Source organism: Equus przewalskii, chromosome 15, assembly GCF_037783145.1.
Source record: "Equus przewalskii isolate Varuska chromosome 15, EquPr2, whole genome shotgun sequence".
Lineage (NCBI taxonomy): Eukaryota > Metazoa > Chordata > Mammalia > Perissodactyla > Equidae > Equus > Equus przewalskii.
Genome location: NC_091845.1, coordinates 55,913,141 through 55,933,949, shown reverse-complemented (window position 1 = coordinate 55,933,949; position 20,809 = coordinate 55,913,141). Strand labels below are relative to the sequence as shown.

The 20,809-nt window shown below is 36.8% G+C and overlaps 1 protein-coding gene across 10 annotated transcripts in view; it reads left to right on the top strand.

Annotated features, from left to right (window-relative positions):
* RBMS3 (RNA binding motif single stranded interacting protein 3) overlaps window positions 1-20,809 on the top strand; it is a 1,256,175-nt gene that overhangs the window by 786,872 nt on the left and 448,494 nt on the right. For all 10 annotated transcript variants that reach the window (XM_070575925.1, XM_070575921.1, XM_070575924.1 and 7 more), the window contains one exon: window positions 14,452-14,510. In XM_070575925.1, coding sequence (XP_070432026.1) covers window positions 14,452-14,510 — 59 coding nt within the window. The remainder of the gene's footprint in view (window positions 1-14,451; window positions 14,511-20,809) is intronic.

The window sequence follows — 20,809 nt, the reverse complement described above, 5'->3', positions numbered from 1 at the left end:
ACAATACTCAGCTGCCATATATAGGAATAGGAAATTGAGGGTCCATAGTTTCAAAGATTCCTTTGAGTCTTTAGAAGACTTTTCACTTATGTGCAGTGAATGAATTCTCTCAGTGTATTGACAACTTCAAATAAAAATACTGGTTATTTCTCAAACAAGATTGAATCTTTTCTCTTAGTGACCTCACTTTCAGAGGCTGTAGGAAGGGCCTTTTCTAGAAGCACACATACACAAAGACACACACACAAACACAGATCTCCATGCTTTCTAGTGTTATTTTTTTGAGAAATATGTAATTTCCAGGAGACAGCAATAAAGGTTAGCTCAAAAGATACTTGTAGCAATACTAATTCTAAAATAGCCAGTAGATACATACATTAGTAGGTGTCAGCTGTCCACACCTTTATTGTGTTGAAGTTTCTTAATATGCTAACATACCCTGGAATGATGGTATTTGAAACAAGAAAAGGTCGTAGAAATGTAGTAATGAGCTGTCGCCTTTGCATTCTTGAGGGCATTCTGTGGTACTTGGTAGCTATTCACTAAAAATAAGTTAATTAATTAATAGTAAAGATTCCTTTGTAAGTGTGTAAATTGTAAACCACCCAATGAGAATCACTATTTTTTTCATACCTGCCTGTTTGTATGTGTGGGGTTTACAGTGTTAAAATTTTCTAATAGTACTGAAAGAATTTTCATGTTATATACATTGATTTTGCCATTGCTTATACTTAAAAGTCATATAGAAAGTCCTTAAAAGTCTTAGTGCTGAATACAAAAGTATATAAGTGGTATGATTATGTGAAACAGATAAACAGAAAAAAAACATGGGTTAAAAAGAGAATTAAACAACATAGCAAGTGTTTGTGTGGTGAGATTGTAAATGATTTCTCTTTTTCTACGTTTTCCAAATCTGACTTTATGAGATATATTCCCTCTATAATGGAAAAAATAATCAACTTATTAAAATGTCAGTATTCAGGTGAAGAGTGGGCTGAAGACTGTTAATAGAATTTCAATTTTATGGGCATGAAATGTGGCTTTTCATTACCTTTAATGTTAAGGAACGTGGAACCAATTATGTTCCAATGGCATATGAAAAGTACATACCATCTAAACATATCAACTTTTACTTTGGTTTACCAGTGGTTAACTTTAAGACAAGTGAACAAGAGGCCACCTCCTGAGCAGAATATATTACATCTTGTTTGTAGGTGAATTACCATTGTGTAATACACATCTGTAACCACAGCACAATGAAACCCACGCTAATCCAATTGGGAAAAATCACGTAGCTTCAAAGGGAATCTACCTTGCAATAGAATCAGGCTTATTTGCAAAAAAAAAAATACATTTGGGGATACAAGACATATGTTCTTCTCTTCTCACAACTACTATTTTTATTGCTATAGTTAATTTAATATCAAGGAGCCTTAGTTTTGGGGGTTTTTTGTTGTATTTTTCCAAATTACGGTCCTTCTATGTGGGTAAAAGTCTCTTTAAACAATAAAAATCAACATATTGCTGACAATTTATTAGCACCTCAAATTTGTACGTTTGTTTGTATATTTCTTCTTTATTCTGCCTGTGACAAATGGTTCTGAATTAAGGATTTTCGATACTTTAAATATAACAGTAGTCTTTCCTGGGAGAATGAATGGATGGGAAGTATTTCTTGCTGTTGCATGTGTGTGTGGCTCCTCTTTGTTAGAAAATATTGTTAGCCTCTGGCCACCAATGCTGTTATTTTCTGAGCTGGAAAATTCTATAAGATACAAAGTTGCGCTAATCATCAGTGTACAGCTTCTTGGTGTATTTTCACAAACTGAACACATGCGTGTAGCCAGCAATCAACTCATGAAAGAGAACATGACCAGCACTGCAAAAACCTCCTCCTATCCCCTCTAGTTACTAAGTACTTCCAAGGATAACCACTATTTTGACTTTTAACACATTAATTTATGTAAATGGAATCATATACTATGTACTTTTGTCCCTCTGCTGTCTTTTGCTCAACATTAGAGATTCATCCACATTGTTGCTTGTAGCTATAGTTTGTCATTCCCATCATGGTATGATATTCCATTTTTTGAATAAACCTAATATGTTTATCCATTATATTATTGTTGGACATTTGGGTTGTTTCCAGTTTTAGGCTGCTAGTGAATATGCTTATAAACTGTTTTTAATACAAGGAAAAAGAAACACAGCTTCTCTAGTAATTTTGTATGTTGTGATCTAACACAAGAAAAAAGTTTCAAGTTTAAGTTTTCTTTTAAGCTGGTTATTTACATGGAAATTAATATCCTCATCGTGTCTATTCAACAACTTTTATTGAACACTTATTCTCTACCATCTTCTGTGTAATGGCTGGGTTATACAATGAAGACAGTTTCCATTCTCAGGTAACTCTCAAACATAAACCTGTGCTTACCATACAGCCAGGAGAGTGCTGTGATAGAGGTAGCATTGGGCGCCCTGGGAGAGGAGGTGCTCCTAATTCAGCTAAAAGAAAGATGATGAGTGAAATCTTTCTGGAGGAGACAGTCAAACTGATATTAGGAAAAGGAAGTTGTGGGTAGAGAGGCAGGAGGAAAGGAAGACAATTCTTGGCTGGATGCCATTGCATTATAGTCAGGAACATTCTAGAAACTTCCAGCAATCAACTTTGGTTGGACTTGGGTACTCACACTGGGGAGTGATGAAAATAGAGACTAGAAAGAGAAACTGAGCTTACTTATCTTCCCTGACTGATATAGCATAAATAAGTTATATAAAGCATTGTGGAGGGCCAAAATTTGGAATTTTTTACTGAGATGATACTCCAACCCAGTTGAGTAACATTTATACATGTAATAATAATGAGGAGTTTATTTTGGTGTAAATAGCGTCTGTAGTGGACTCTTGAGACACAAGTAAACACATAAAATAAGAAGAATAATTAATTAAGCACTATGCATTTACCAGTAAGTGATTAACTTTAATAAGTTTCTCTTTTTCTTATTTGTACCACAGTTAAGAGCAGCTGATTTTATCTTTCCTGGAGGAACATTACCACATCATCAACTGTTTACTGTCTTTCTACTAGGTATAGATACTCTTTGCACCATAAATACATATAAACCATGGAGTCTCCCCTTAAGTATTATGGGATATGATCTGTGCTTAAACACAAGATCCACAGTCATAGGTGTTTCAAGAAAGTATGAAAACAAGGCTTTGGGTTTTGATAGTTCAGATATTATATTACACTGACAGCATCATAAGGGGCCTTACAGTGGAAGTTAGAAACCATATAATCAAGCTTTATGAAATTAGAGTTGATCAGGTAAAAAGAATCCATAGGAAGGCATGATAATCTTCCTGGCATGTGGGGAGCAGCTGAATTTTTCTTGCATTTTCCCTTTAGCTCATGACCTTCTCAAGTGGGACAGACTAAAAAAGTGTCATAAGTCTGTTCTTTGTCATGCAAAACATTTTCCCCAGTGGAATGAAAGGAATGCACTCAGGGGTGTGTGTCTGTTTACACCTGCAGTAATAGTGGGACAGATTAAGGCAAATGAACCAGAAGTCCCTGATAATTGAGTTGAGACAGCATTGCTTGAATTTTGCAATCTCCTCACTCTCTCGATTGTTTTTCAGAATCTATTTATAACATCAGCCTGAATTTTCTAACCATTAAGTAATTGAAAGATTGAGCATCACCTGAGCAACTACTGTTTTTGCATATCTACTATAAGTTTATCGTTAAGCTGGAATACTTAACATGCATTCTTTTTTTTTTTTTTAAGATTGCCACCTGAGCTAACATCTGTTGCCAATCTTTTTTTTCTTCCTCTTCCTCTCCCCAAATCCCCCCAGTACATAGTTGTGTATTCTAGTTGTAGGTGCTTCTGGTTGTTCTGTGTGGGACGCCACCTCAGCATGGCCTGGTGAGCAGCACCATGTCCACGCCCAGGAGATCCGAATTGAAGCAGCGAAACTCTGGGCCACCCAAGTGGAGTGGGTGAACTTAACCACTCGACCACCTGGCGGCCCCAACATGCATTCTTCTATTGTCTTCTCATCTACCTGGTGTGGTAGTTTTATCTATTTTACATATAACTTCTACAGTACTATGGATAATACAGAGTCTATAAAGCAAATAGTCTTCACATAGTCTACACCATTGATTTATGTTATTATGAATTATTTGAACATCCATTGCACAGTGGGCTTCCTGCTGTAGTTTCACAAGGATTGAATCTTTTGGGGTGACATAAAACAGCTTTATCCAATATACTTCTCAAAATTTAACACAAAGAGATTCATATGTTAACAAAAATGACTGTGTTCTCATCCATTTGGGTACTTTGTGTAAGTTTTAAGAATTAACAATAGGATGATTATTTTAAATTAAAGTTGGGCTAGATTTTCATCTTTTCTGCTTTTTATATGTGTGGGCTTTAAGAAAATTAAAATTACCTTTGTGGGACTTCTTTCTACATCATATGGTTTTGTCTGTTTTTCCCATTGTGAGTTCTGATTCTTTTAACTGAAGCAGTGGCATTCTTGTATTACTTAATCACAGAAGTGCATTTTTAAATGTTATGAAGCTCAGAAAGATTCCACAGACAGCCCAACACTATCATTCTTGTACAGACATATCTCCCTGGGAAATATGTCATCAAGTTCTTTGCAGTATGCACTTCCTCGGAACAATAGTAAAAACTGTGTATCCGTTAAAAAGCTAGAGCAGCTGCTATCCTATAATGAAATTTCTCTTTCAGTATTTTATGTCAATTTTTTTCTTTAGTGTCTTCGTAGATTTAAAATAATATGCCTTGAAACATTTTACAACAAAGACTTTAAAACTATTTCTTAGTTTGGCTCTTGAGTGACGTTCTAGCTCTCTTTTTGAATGAAATGAAGCGAATGTGCTGAAGATAAGATATAAAAGTGATGTGTCATTATCAGTAGGATATGTACTTTGCCACATTGCAAAGTGGCAGATGCATCTGTGCTTAGATATATTTGACTCTCATTGCCATCCTGATTATCTTATCTGATGTTAGGGGTGTGATATATGGTTTTCACTCATTTATTCATTCATTCAACAAATATTTACTGAGTGAGCCCTGTGTGTAAGGACAGGGATATAAAATAAATGAGAGACCTATGCCCTCTCCTTGAAGAATTAATATTAGGATAGGAAAAGGTACAATACAGTGTTGATAAAATATTGCATTTTTATCATTGATACAATTGATGACCCAGTGCACTCTCTAATAGAAATATATTCAATGTCCTTATGGATCATAATCAGAATTGAAATTAGCTGCTTGGGAAAGAGAGAAAAGGCATCAGAGAGATGTCAGTTGAGCTGGGATGAGAAGGATGAGGCTAGTAACAAAGAAAATCTAGGAAAAGATTAGAATGAAGCTAAGTGACCCAAGTCAGGATTGGGGTCTACCACTTTAATAGCAACAGCCCTATCACAAAGCTTTTTTGAGAACCTGGTTAAGTGCTTTGATGCTGGGGGATACAGTGGAAACCAAGAGGGTGCTCTAAACAGCTGAATTGCACTGCCACCGAAATACAGCCCTCAAAATGGTTACATATGCTGCACACATTTGATGCAGTTTTCTCTTAATACTATTGAGGCAATAGATGATGTCAGGATTTTCAGAATCTGAGGTTTGATGTTATCCCCAAACAGCAAATGTAAATTCTTTTGCAAAGCTGTGTTTTTCGATGTACTCAGTTGATGTTACACTCACAGTTGTACCAGAATGTGCTATGTGTTGTGAAGTTATAAGCTTCTTTAGGGAATAAGTTTCTTTAGAAGTAAGTTCTAACAATCAATAATGAATGTCTGGCTATATTATTTCCAATAAATGTTGGTCATTTTTCTGCCTTTTAGAGGACTAATTATGTCCAACATTTGCAAGAGACTTAAAAATGTTTTTGTGGCCCCATGACTGGCCAAAAGACTGACTTTTATCCAGGCTTGCTCACTTAAGGACAGTGTGATATCAAGGAAAGAGTAGGGTTTTTCGTAGCCAAATGCACCTGAGTTTAAATATAAGCAATAAAACTCAATAGCTGTGTCAACTTGGGCAGGTAACTTAATATGTCTAACTTTAATTTTTCAGCTTAAAAATAAGAATAGTAATATCAACTTATTAGGCAGTTGTGAGAATCTGGAATAAAATATCTAATGTACTCTGTGTAGTGAATGGTACATAGCAGGTGGTCAGTTAATGATATGTACGTATGTGTTTCTGTATAAATGCAGTTCAATCATTAGTAGGTGTTCCTGATCTGGAAAAAATTGTCAGATAGATAAAAATTACTTAAAAATCAACAGATTTTCATAGAAGTTTATTATGTGTCAAACTCTATGCTGGATATTTTGAGGAGGATCAGAGAAGCATAAAACACTGTCTGGAACCCTGAAACGTCAAGGTCTGATTGAAGAGACTCTTATGAGGAACAAACAGGCAATATCATAAAAGAGTAAAATAATAATAATAATGATAAGTGATTTCATGTAAGCTGTGAGCAAAACAGCTATTCCGATTTGGGAGAAATAGCTGGTGGACAAGGAAGTCAGAACATGCAGTTTACTCTTGAAGGACCTATATTACTTTGAAGGACAGGAGGAGGCTGGAACACATTAGTGCCAACGTCACAAACTGGCAGTCCTCAGGCTTAATCTACCTAGAAGAGCTGTTTTATTTGGCCTTCACATTGTTTTATAAAAACTCTAAGGCAATTTTGAAAACTTGGGAAGTTTCACCTGAAAACCCAGATTTCTTTAAAAAAAAAAAAAAATCAGAAAGCCTGACAACATTGGGATCATGTTCCTCCATGGTAGCAATGGCTGGAGATGAAAAGCAGATGCCCCTTCAGCTGGGACTTGAATTCGCTAGTTTGTTATAGTCTCCATCCTGTATACATTTTACTACCTGACTAGCTTCTGCCCTAGAAATGTTTTCAGAGAAGGGAGAAAGGGGAATATGATGAGTTTAACTTTATTTTGTCATTTGAGATGGTCATTCAACATCCAAGGAGAAATATCTAATAACTCTAATTGGAGACTCCAGACTGCGGTTTGAGGGTGAAGGCAGATCCAGAGAAGGAAATATGACAGTAAAACACACAGAAATAGAAATTCAGGGCATGATAATGAAGGAGATTTATAATGCAATGGTTTTCATAGTGTGGTTCGTGGACCAGCAATATCAGCCTCACCTATGAACTTGTTAGACATTCAGATTCTTGTGCCTGATCCCAGACAAACTGAATCAGAAACTGAGGTTGGAGCTTAGAGTTATAAGAAGCCATCTAGATGATTCTGATGCATGCTATTTTTGAGAATTACCAGACTAATGGATATCGTAGCACCAAAACGTAACTGGGCTAAGGATTAAGCTTGAAGTACATCCACTTTTAGGAACCTGGAGGAGGAGAAGGGGCACATGAAGGAGATAGAGGAGTAAATGTCTGCAAGGAAGGAAGATAAGAACCAGGTCAGAGTAACGTGTGGGGTTAAATGAGGATTGATGGGGTTAAGAGGATTAATGATAGTTAGAAGTCAAGGATGAAGTTACTCGTTAATTTTCAAAGTTTTGTCCCAATAGATAAAAGCCGGTATTCAGCAGTCCAGTAGAAATTGTAAATGGGAAGAAAAAAGTAGCATGAGCAGAGCAATCATTCAAGAAAAGTCTGGCAGAGAATGAACAGAGAGAAACCTGATGATAGCCAGTGTCTAGAAGGAAAGGATCTGCAAATGTTCAGAGGCAGGCAGAAGGGAAGAGCCCAGGCATTGGGAAAAAAGGTGACGTTTCAGAAAAACATAGGTGATATGTAGTTAAACAAGAGCAGAGACATGGCAGGGATGAATGGAAATTGGAGGAGAGAAAAAGGGGAGCAGTGGCTTTCTTTTTGAGATAGGAGGGTGGTGGGTGGCCCTAGAGCCTAGAAGCAGAATACTGAAGTTGTGGCAGACCATGACTTCAGAAAATCAGACTGCCTGGGATTAGATCCTGCTTTTGCTACCTCCTAGTCATGTAACCTTGGGAAGGTTACTTAAGGTGTCTCTGTCTCAGTGTCCTCATCTGTAAAATAGAGCTAGTGATAGTGCCTACCTCATGGGTTGGTTGTGATGATTAACAAGAGTGGTTATATGTACAAAGCTTAGAGCAGGGGCTGGCCCATAGATAGTGCAATAAAAGTGAGTGTCAACTAAATATAACAAATGGCAATGGAGGTTAGGGAGGTTTTAAAAGGGAGACCCATGAATTCCTAACAGGATGGCTTTGTTTCTGATGAGAGAGGTATTTAAAATTTCCCGAATCTAAAGACCGCTTGTGGAAGACCTTGAGACTTGATAGCACAGCATAGGGATTTTGAAGTCAAAATGGCACTGGGGGTGGGGTCCTGTTCACAGTCAACCATGCATGAATAAACACCAAGTTGACAGCAGTGAGAACCAAGGAATGCCAGGGTCAAGATGTGGTAGACCAAGTCCAGTGACTTGTTGGCTGATGGCCAGGTATGGAGAACACAGAGAATGGGTAGGAGCAGGGGATACTGGTGGAAGGTTAGAAAGCAAAAGCACCTGGAAAGGTAGTAGAGGCAGCATTGAAGGGGTTGAACCTGGAGAACAGTCTGAGCAAGTAGTTAGGTGTTGCCGGGAGGAGACTCAGTGAGTGGAGACGAGATTGTGAATTGGCTTGGAGTATAAATGAGAAGCCATATGACAAAGAGCCTGGAGGTGTTAGGTGAGAACTTGGAGGGACCAACTGCAGAGTCACTGAGCAAAGCATTTAAAGGAGGAGTGTTGTCTGGATATTCTCACCTCTGCTCCCTTTTCTAAAGCTCACCAGGCCTTGGATAAGAGCTTATTGTATTAGTTTGTTAGGGATCTTATAACAAAATACCACAAACTGGGGGGCTTAAACAACAGAAATTTATTTTCTCACAGTTCTAGAGGCTGAAAGTATGAGATCAAGGTGTTGGCAGGGTTGTTTCTTCTGAGGCCTCTCTCCTTGGCTTGTAAATGGCCATCTTCTGTGTCTTCACATGGTCTTTCCTGTGTGCCTATCTTTGTCCTAATTTGTAGGAACACCAGTCGTGTTAGATTGGAGCCCACTCATATGACCTCATTTTACCTTAATGACCTCTCTTTACATTCTGGGGTACTGGGGGTTAAGACAACACATGAATTTTGAGGGGATACAGTTCAGCCCTCAACACTTATTCCTGGCTTTGGACACTCATTTGAAGATTGAACTTGTTAATGCTTCAGAATATTAATGAGCTGTAAACTTCTCTTGTAGATAAAACCTGGCTGATGTGGTCCATCGAAAGGATAGCCCTGCCACATTCCTACTGGATCCCTAAAGCCATAGATATACTCCATTAGCATCCCCTAAATGCCAAAGAATGAATGAGCCATCTAGAAGTAGGCAAACGACCACATTTGCTAAAAGGATAATGTTACATCCATTAAGTAAATGTAATACCTTTTTCTAGTCTGGTATCAATATAGAAGGGATGTGAAAAATGAGTTAGTTGGAAGTTAATTGACTGCGGAGACTCTATTTTCAGTCTCTGCCTGTATTTTCTGAATTAATATACACAGTGGGTGATTCAGCAAAAGGATGTAAAAATAAATTCTTTATAGAAAGATCCCACCAATTTGATATCTTCATAATTCATGAAGAGTAGACCCATAATAGCTCTATTTTCTCTTCAACTTTGAAAATAAAAGATGCCATTAGTTCAAATTAGGCTTGTATGTGGAATAATCAAGTGTATCAACAAATATAGTTTGACTCAGATGCTGTTTAAGACTAAGAATAAATGCCAGAAAGAATTGACAATTTCTTTAGAAAATTAAATGTAAAACTTGTATTGACAAGCTAGGGTAAAAGTATTTTAAAGAGTTGATAGGCAAAACATGAATTTTCAAAACTTAGTTATGAAAACTCGAATTAGAATAAGTGGGGAGTTAGTGTAGATTGGATACTGTTTTACAGAGTACTCTTGGATACTGTTTTACAGAGTACTCTTAGCATATAAAGAAAATGTTATTTGGGATGTGGGTTTATTTGGAGAACGTATGGGCACTCAGGATAGTTGGTGAATATGTAGATACGATAGGGAGTTGCATATGTTCATGTTGATAAGTGTCCTAGCAATGCTATAGTAGGGACGTCTCACATTGGCTAGAGAAGGTACTGAATGCCCAGATGGAAAGAATTATGGTATAAAATGTGTTCTCTTCATTTATTTGTATCTCCCAAGAAGTTGAAACCCCCAAGGAAGTTGGCTGTGGATAATATTTTATCTCTTCTAGCTGTAGGGAATGAAAGCATAGAAAAGTGAGTTGGATTTGTCTGAAAGCATCTGGACCCAGGAGGCACATGGGACCTGCGCTCGGGTGTCTATTTCCAGGCATCATTCAGTAATTTGGTCACATATTTTTCTCTAATATCAGATTTTGCTTTCCATCCGTGGGTGGCATAAAGAAAAACTTTATGAACACTTAAGGTATTGATCGAAACTCTAAGAAGGGGAAGAGTAAATAAGTGAGATAATTTAAGTTTAGAAATACCTTTTACCTCAGAAATATTTTTTCTTTGGAGTGTATAAAAATGCATCTTTAGTCTGTGTAGTAGTTTTTATTCTTGTCTATTAGTATACTTTGACAAAAAATCAGGAAGAGAGATTTAATATAATTCTTCACAGGAATATTATGTTGGTGATTTCTGTGTTATGGTGGTTTGGGTCTTCAAAAATCAGCCTAATCTTTATTTACCTGCATCGGTTGTTGACTTTGCAGAGCATGGAGAATACAGCACCAGTCATGCAGAAGGTACCTGTTTGTCATTGTGAGAGTTCAGACATGAACTGGAGCCAATGGCCCATTAAATACCTACTCTTGTTGTTTAAAGCATATTCTAGCTTTGCGAAATAATTGTTAATGCAGAATATTATAACTGAGCCAAGGAATGAAATTCCTATAACTCCAGTCAGTACAGACTGAGTCAAGTACTCCAAGTTGTGGTCATTGTTTTCTGATTCTGTACTACTGTGAAGTCTCACCCTGACTGTAACTAGGAGTACAGAAGTCAAGAAATAGCATAATTCACTTTTTAGCTTGTGTGTGTCTGCGTGATTTTCCATTTATAGTGGTATTGTAACACTTTCTGCGAAATAAAATTCTTTTTTTTTTAGAAAATGTTGCATGCTAAAATAGTCACAATGCTTTCTGCAAGAAAGCATTTCACAATTTTTTTTTGCTGCAAAAAAATAATGATAACCATTTTTTACATATACTACATTTAATGAGGGAGAAGACATCCTTGTAATATTGATAGAGTAGGACAGTATGCACACCATAGGCTAAAAGTCCCATTGTGAGATGTGTTTCATTATGAGATACAGTAATTTTTAATTTCCTCTTTAAAAGACCAGAGCTAAATTTTCATTTAGAAGGTACTTATATAAAAATTTCAAGAGTAGCTTTAGAATTAAGAATGATTTTTGTCTTAAGGGTTTGTGTGCATGATGTGAGATGGTTATAAATGCTCTATACTCTTTTTTTCCTCTGGTTTTTACTTCTCCCCTACTGTATTAATGGTGCTTGTGTGGAAAAAAAAAGTTTCAGCCAATGTTCCCTTTCTTCTCCCTTTTTGTCTTTTGCTCTAGGATACATATAATTTTGTGAATGTTTACTTGTCTGAATAGCCCAAATAAAGCAGACATTACTGTGGTTAATGGGTACAATTATAGATACCCTGAACTATTGTCTACTGAAGACTGGTCAAATATGACATTATTTTCTGGTTATTATCCTAAAAGAGAAACTCCTGGGATGAAATAGAGCTTGGAAGAGAGGCTGTATGTGTTTGTTGGGGGTGGGGAAGGTGGAGGGGCATGAGGAATTTTGGATGGAGTGGGCTTATATGATACTAGGCAGGAGGTAATAGATGTTTTGGTAGTACTATACAAACCAAAAAAAGCTTTGAACCTCTGGGTATTTATGCGATTATGTACAATGAGAACATAGTTTATGAAATCCCTAACATTACAAATAAGAATATAAACTGTAAATGTAAATTACCCTGTTAGCAAATAACTTTACTTGCCAAATTTCTTAGTGGAAGATTTTGACAGTCTTAAGTAGTATTAATGTTGTAGGCTGTCATTTGGGACAGAACCTTTACCCTCTTCCATTTCTTATCTACTTTGGAGAATGCCAGGGACTGGAGACATTTTGTTTTTATAGCAGATAACAGGAAGAGTGTAATTGCAAGAAGAGCTGATATTTAATGAACACTCATTCTATGCCACCACTGTAAACCTCATTTAACCCTCACAACAACCCTATGAGGAAGAGACTATTATCATCATTTTAGATACTTATAAATAGATGTATATAATTTTAAATAAACAATCTAAGTCAATATTTAATCAATATTTAAATCAATAGATATATATCATTTTAGGTGATGATCATGAAATAATGCAAAGAGCACGTAGGACTTTCCTAGCCAACTGAATATACTCAGGCTGAATTGACATTGGAGCCATGGCAGTTTGTTGCCACAGGATATTCTTTTAAGTACTCCACTACATTGCCCTGGAGTCTAATACCTGGATTCTCGAAGACATGCAGGTTGATTGAACTAGAAGATTTAATATGCAGCTTCCTATTTTAGAGGTAGCATGATACGTTAGTCAAGTACTGCACCAACCTTAAGAATCCCGTATTCAAGTCCCTGCTGTAACTTTCACAAATTATGTGATTTTGATTAGGTTACTGATCTTTTAGATCATTCTTAGACACATTCAGCCCTAGCTGTCTTTGATTTATTTAACTGTAGAGTTATAGTTATAATGGTGCAGGAAAGGCAGTGGTATCAGGGATGCAAAAGCTGAAACATCAAGGGTATACTGGCAAAATTTGCTCAATTCAGTATTGAACAGTACCATCCCTGTTCTGGCTGACTTTAACAAGGGAGGAGCTTGTGGGTGACAGGTAGGAATTATCTCAGACTCCTTCATATAATTATATATAAATATTTCTGTTCCTATTGTGGTCTATCAATAGCTCAGCTCCTATTGGAATGATTTTCAAGGCTATAGGTGGTATCACTTTCATAATGGTGCTAATTGCATCAATTTCCAGAGGAGCGTTGGCCTATCATTGGTTAAAACATTTGGAAAAAAAAAAGAGGCAAAGGCATTTCTAGCACTACGCCATTATCAACACTAGAATTTTAATAAGTGATCATCAAAATACTGCAAAGAATTAACAATAGAGTAAAAGGTGATTACAAATGCAAAAGAAACATTGGTGATAGGGAACCTAGTTCATTAATACATGGAATGTTTAATATTTCTCATATATTCTTACACTTGCTCAGGAACAAGAATTAAAAGAAAACTTGCTAAATATTTTATGACCATGGCTGAAATCTTGAACATAATTTGCATTGTTAATAAACTTGGCGGTTGAATTTGTATTATAGCTTCTTCATGTTATTATGTTAATCCAAAAGCCTCCTTTGTAGAATCCTGAAGAAGGACAGGGTGTTAGGTGTCATCTTCTTCAGTCCCATTGTTTACACCTCTGGCAATGGACTCAAATGGATTGAATTTCATTCCTCATATTGCCCATCTTTTAAAAAACAAAACCTAGGTTAGGTCTTCTGCAAGAGATGATAAAATAATAAATATATTGATGATGTATATAGGTATTTACGGTAGAAACTTTGTTATAAATGAACTACTGTTGGATGGCCTGTATCATTCAGTTATTTTAGCAAAGATTTGTTGAGCTTCTATTACCTATGGTACCAGGAAATGAGAATACAAAACTCAGTCCTATCCTCAATTAACTTACAGTATAATATATTTTTAGTAGCAAAAAAAACGTCCCATTTATTCTAGAATCACTGTTAGAAAACCTCAACATTTCAGTTTAACATTCTCCAAATTCTAAAAGGTGATTATTACAATTCTTCTTTTTACAGATGAAAAAACTGGCTTGAAGAAGTTATGTTAAATTGCTCAGGGTTACAACACTAGGTAAGCGCCAGAGCTGGATGCAAGCCCTGTTCAGCCTGGCGCCAAGGTCCTTGCTTTTCTCCATGAATCCACAGAGTGCGATTTACTTTGATCACAATCACATGCAATACCCTTTCAGCCACCTATGACAGCCTGACAGGTTTATTTTTGAAGGCTCAACCCAGTAATTACGTAGGGAAGCACATTCTCCAGTTATAAAGAAGAACTGGTGAAAAGAGATCATCCAGGTGTGAAATGGGTGTTCAGAGCTTGTTTTCTTGGTTTATTTCTGCTCAATTGTGTGTGCACCGATGTTCATTAAGGTGTTTTAAGTGCCTTTATTGGGCTACAATAACATGGATTTTTTTTCTCTCTCTCTTTCAGGTATGGAAAAATTGTATCCACAAAGGCAATTCTTGACAAAAACACGAATCAATGCAAAGGTATGTGTAAGGGCATCTGCACCCTGAGCTCCTGCCTATGCCGTTCCATTGATGGCTCCTCCAACGCAGAGGTCCAGGCACCAGCTGCACAATGATTACAATGTACAGTATATGGCAAACCTCTTTAATAACGTCGAGGCTTTGATGAGTTGTATTTCTAGTAACATTGCTCATTAATTTTTTTCATTAACAAACAAAATGAAAATCACAAATCAGAACAAGTATCAAATTGCTTCAGCATAAAACTAAATTACCTCCTAATAACTTTGGGTTGTCTGATTTGAATGATATCATCAGTGATGCAAATTGATTTCCTATATAAAAAAGAGGAACTCTGGGGAAAACTTCCCCATACAAAACATGTTTTAATTTATCTGTTCTTTAAAGCTTTAGCAGCATTGCTTGACTAAGAGTGAATTTACTGATGGGCCCACTGTGTCTAAGCTTCAGCTGTAAGCATTTCACGGGATCTCAGAGTGGGTATCTTATTAAGGCTTCTTTTTTTTTCCTAGAAGTATTTCTGAAGCAATTTTTTCTTTTAAAGATTTTATTTTTCCTTTTTCTCCCCAAATCCCCCCAGTACATAGTTTTATATTTTAGTTGTGGGTCCTTCTAGTTGTGGCATGTGGGATGCTGCTTCAATGTGGCCTGACGAGTGGCGCCATGTCCGCGCCCAGGATCTGAACCAGTGAAACCCTGGGCTACCAAAGTGGAGCATGCGAACTTAACCACTCGGCCACGGGGCCGGCCCCTGAAGCTATTTGACTATATCCATGCCCCATGTTTCTTCATGCCTGGGAATCCCATACTCTTTTAAGGGTTGCGTTAAATTATTTGTGAAATCTATATGGTTTCTCTTGCATGACTCAGTTCTTACTGGAAAATTGGAATGCTTCGTGTATCATATGTTATTTGTTGTTTTCTAATCCAGTTTTTATTTTTATAATACCTACATTAAGAAGTTTGGGAGGGCCAAGATTATTCTAAATTCTGCCCCTATTTTGCATACAAATATAATGTGCAAAAGTTTCAGGAATGAACCCTCATATACTGCAGATATAGCCTAGCCTATTTGGGTAATGGTAGTCAGATTCAATTCAGCAATTTTAAAAAAAAAAGCATTCCATGTCTTCTATAAACTCACAAATGTGCTAGGTATTTAGATACTACAAGTCAAAAAATAATAAGACATGGTTTCTGTCATTGAATAGTTCAATTTCTAGTTGACAAGGAAACCACCAAAAAAACTAAGAAACTAATCCTAATGTACTTAGGATCAGTATATCAGCTTAATATGTATGAGAATAAAACAGAGATAACTATAATAGAGATATCCACAGAATGCTGTGAAAAGGGAATAAGGAGATTTCTTCTTGGGAATGAAGTTCATATAAAGGCAAGGCAGAACGGATGGGCTTGGGGAATATTGGTGTTTAGGAGAAAGAGTTTCAGAATGTAATTGAGTTGGCCACTATAACTGGAAAAGGAAAATGCACAGGTAAGGATACTGGTAGAAAGAAGGAAAAGGTCAAGATTTTGGAGGCTTCAAAAAAGTTATCCTGGGTATTTTGAACTTCATTCTGTATGCAACCCTTGATAGTTCTTTGAGCAGACATGATATGATTCTGTCTATGTTTTAGAAAAGATATTTTGGCAAAGATGAGTGAAATAAAATTACAAAGGTGAGAAACCAGAGGTAGAAAAAAACCATGTAGGTTTGAAATGCATGGATCAAGAGGAAAATGAGGCAAGTCCCCCAGGCACTGTTAGGGAAATGGAGAATTCTCAAAGATAGTATTGTGTATTCTCTATAAAGGTGAAAGAAAGGGATGCACAAAATGAAGCCTAGAGGTTGAGCTTTCATGATGGGGGAAGATGGCTGCACCTCTTACTGAAGTAAGAAGTCTAGAAGTCGTAGTAGTAGGTTTTGTGGAGAAGGTGATGAGTTATGCATTGGACATGCTGAATTAGAGGTCCTGGCATGGGATCCATGTAGGAGAGGTCAAAGAGGAAGCAACAAGAAAGCTCAGAGCTACAGATGGAGACTGAAATCAAGGGACTAGATACTAACATGAAAGGATAAGTTGTAGAAGGGGGATGGGTGGGCAGCTGAAAACTGAATCTTGGAGAATGTATATGAACAAAGCTGGGTCATGACTACGGGATAGTTTTGACTCTTGACCTGTGGGGATCATATGGTATGTTAGAAGTATTAGAGTACTAATACTATTGCTTCTAGACATGCCCAATCTATTTCCGATGTCTTTTGGGTAAAAACATCTATAGGAACAACCAGAGAAAATTGACGCATCCAACTCGGGCAGCTAATAATATTGATTGAGCAGCAATGAGAAGAACAAACGCTTCACATGCAGGCAACACCTGTGCACCTCATTAGATCTTATTACATGTCTGATAACTGGAGTGGTTGATATGAAGGGATCATTTACTATGCATAGTTTTGCTCAAGAATGCAGATATCTCTTGTAGAACATTGGTGACAGCAAAAGTATAAATTGCTACCCTGGAAAACTGTACTCTTGTATATTTGTGAAGGTTTGATGAATGAGAGATGAAACTGAAATGGGTTGTTAAGTTTCCATAGGCAATTATCTCTTAGTAGTGAGGGTGCGAGTCTGGACAAATATTGTAGGTATCTTTACCTTGACTCCTAACACTCCTATCCACATTTTCATGTTTAATTTTCTGTCTCTCTCCAAAGAAACTTTTAATGAAGACATGACCTATGTAATCTAGAAAACTTCTTCAAAGTGGAATATTAGAGGAGAATGCATGACTGTCTAATGGGGAAACCAGAAGAAAATATTAGAACATATCTCGCTGCTTTTATATCAACTTTCTGCGTGTGTTTTATAATGTATATAAGTATAATTTTAAAATGCATATGTTTTAAACAAATAAATATGTAAATATTGGGTTCACTACTCCGAAATATTTTTATTCGTGGTAATCTGGACTTAAAAAGTAGTTTGGAGACTACTGGTCTCAAACATAACACGAACTGATAAATAGAAAAGGAGAAAAAGGAGGGAGGGTGGGAGGGAAGAAAGAGAAAGGGAGGAAGGAAGGAACAGACAGACCATAGAACCACATTTAATAGAAGGGCAGCTAAAGATGACTTTATGGGAGGGCAGAGAGCTGTTAGTCCTTCTGCCTTGAGGGTGATCTGAAGAAAGAGAGGTGATCATGTGGTCATTCTGGACAAATAAAAGCCTCCAGTTGCCTTTTCTTGCCTGAGCACTTGGAGCCTGTTGATAGCAGTAGTGACTTGGAATCCCATCCTTCATGAAGCGCATTGGGGAGGTACCCTAAAAGTAAGCACTTGTGATCACAAAGGTACCACTATCACTTTCATGTTTTGAGGAAAACACTATTTTAGTGACATTCTGAGTCCTAGTTAGAGTATTTCCTTTCAGAAAAATGGCCGTTGAAATGGTCACAAGTAAAAACTACGTACTGTTGGGAAGAGACAGCAATCACATTTATGGAAAATTATTTATAGTTGTTAATGACGACTGTGAGAGCAAGTTACTGAGGCTGCAAGATATGACACCATCGAGGAGTTCAAAGAACTGATAAGACAAAACAGTGAAACAACAACCTAAATATTCATTGAAATAGCCGAGAGTTGAAGCTTGAGTAGAATTGGAAAAAGTGACTGATCTAGAAGCTATTTGTGGAGAAATAGGAGAAACAATACCAGGGGTCTGTAGACCATGGTGAAATGAAGATTCATTGATCATAAAATTTTATGATTCTATTATTCGATGATTTATGATTTATGATTCTAAATTGGAGATTTTAGCTAGGAGGGAAATCATATGGAGTTAGGAGTACAGAGGACTCCTCCACTTTTAGGTCCAGTGGGAGAAGGGATGTTTTGGGGAAAAAAAAACACTTGGGAGGGCTACAAAAGAATATGGTCCTCAGGGTGGGTTAGATAATGATTGGAAACATGCAAATTAAAGCAGTTTGCAATGATAGTTTATATCCACTCAGGTAGCAAACATTGTAACATGCAGGCCATTCAGTGCTGGTTACTGTGAAACTGGTTCATCCATCTTTTATTAGTAGCATGGTAAATTGGTAGTGCCTTTTAAAAAATCAGTACAGAGAGAGCAATAAAGGACATACTATTGATAACAGTAATTCCACTGAGAATGTTGTCCCAACTATTTTATTCAGATATATTTAAAAATTGTGTATATATGCACACTCTTAGTACTCTTTCATTCTCTAAATTGGAACAAATATGGGAAACATCCTAATTCTGGCTTATGGAACATATACAATTGTTATGTAGCCATTACAATGATAGTCAAGAGGACTAAATTATGTCAAACTGTGAAAATGTTTATTATGGGAAATTCAGTGAATATAGAAGAATATAAAATAAAGTATACAATAAATAAGGAGTTATATAAATATTGAAGAGTCAGTATTGCTAATGGTTATGCCTGTGGTGGAGCCAGACTGCCTAGTTTGAACACTGCTTCTTCATTTAGTAGTTGTGTAACCTATGGTGGATTACTCAACTTTGCTGGGTGCCTCAGTTTCCCTATCTATAAAATGATAAGAATAATAGGGCCTGACTCAATGGTAAAATGAGTTAATAGATGCATAATGATCAACAATACCTCACATTGGCTGTCCTACAAAATACTGGCAATATCAAGCAAAACAAAAATTATTCGGTGGGAATATGGGTGATAGATTATTATTAACTTTACTTTTCTCCAAATGTGGTATGTTGTCTTTTCAGGTAAAAAAAAAAAAAAAAGAGCAAAAACGGCTTTTGGAAAAATTGAGCAGGTTTCAATTATATATATTTTTTAGTTGCTTTTTCTATGAAATCTGAGTAACATATACCTATATGTTTCTTTGTTTCTGTAAAATAATGTCAGATGAAAATAGCAATGAATAGGAGAGAATGTTACACTTTCCTTCTTTATGTAATAGACAGAAGCTGAGTTCTTCTTGACCATTGCTTTCTTAAGGAAAGATAGGAAAGGGTGTTTGAGGTGGCTTTTGCAAACAAAATCACTAAGAGCATTGAGCCTGTCATTAGAGAATGCAAATTGGATTTGGCCTTCTCCAAGATGCTTCGTTCTGAATCTTTTGCAACTTTGCCTCCAGACGAAGGCTATGCAATTAAAACCAAATATCAGGAAGACAGGATTTATTTATTTTGTTTTTAAAGATGTGATGTGAATTCAGTTTTTCTTGAGCTGTTGCACATGCAGCATATTATCTGCGAGTTAGTGCTTAGTGAGGTCTGAGAAAGTACGTGTGTTAGTCTCCTTAGAGATCAAAGGAAGGCTACAAAATTAACCTTGATGTATTAACCCAACTCTGGGCTTTTACTCTATCTTAGCATCTGAAAGAAAGGCTTTTGTTCCCTCCTGTGTCTCACCCACGCCCTCTAAGCTATGTACAGTAGGCAGACCCAGATAAACACACTCACTCTCTATTCCAGAAGGGGTCATGGGGAACTCCTTCAACATAACCTCTCGTTTTCAAGATTGTTCTTTCTTGGGTGGTGGCTGCGGCAGCTTTCATTCTGTATAATATGGCAACATAAAACGAAACAGTCACCATCAGGCCCAAATGACCAGAAATTGCTGAACAAAGCGGGCAACAGCTCCAGATGGAGACTAATGGAAACCAGACCACAGTTCATTCAGATCCTCAAACACAAGGATCACATAAGAGCTATTGTACAAGTCACAGGGATTTGCACTATTTTTTGTTTTGTTTTGTTTTTTGTTTTTCCCCATGTGTTTTCTTCCTGAGTCCAGTGTATTTGCTAATTTAAAGAGTCATGGAAAATTAAATGAAAGAAGCCATTGAAAACAAGGTGTAAATCTTCAGTGAATTTACTTGTCTCTCCCTTTTCCTGCTTTTTAAGTTTGGCTTCCTCTGCACAACCCCCACCCCTGCGTGCGCACACACACACTCACACACATGCACACACACACCCCCAGTGCATTTTTCTGACAGGCTGTGTGTTTAGAGCAGAGGGAATGAGTAATGGATATTCCATATAAAGTTTCCACGCCTAATAGCCATAGGATATAAGAGTAGCGAGCGTGTGCCAAGCATACCAACTTCTAAGAGTTTGAAATACTCCCTTCTGCTTTTGTTGTCACAGGCTGGTTGGATTATATTTATGGAAGCTTATGTTGCCTTTAACGTTTCATTGCGCCCTTAAAATCAAAGTCAAAGACATGTATTCAAAATTTATGAAATCATCCATGAAGGATACAATTAATTCTTTA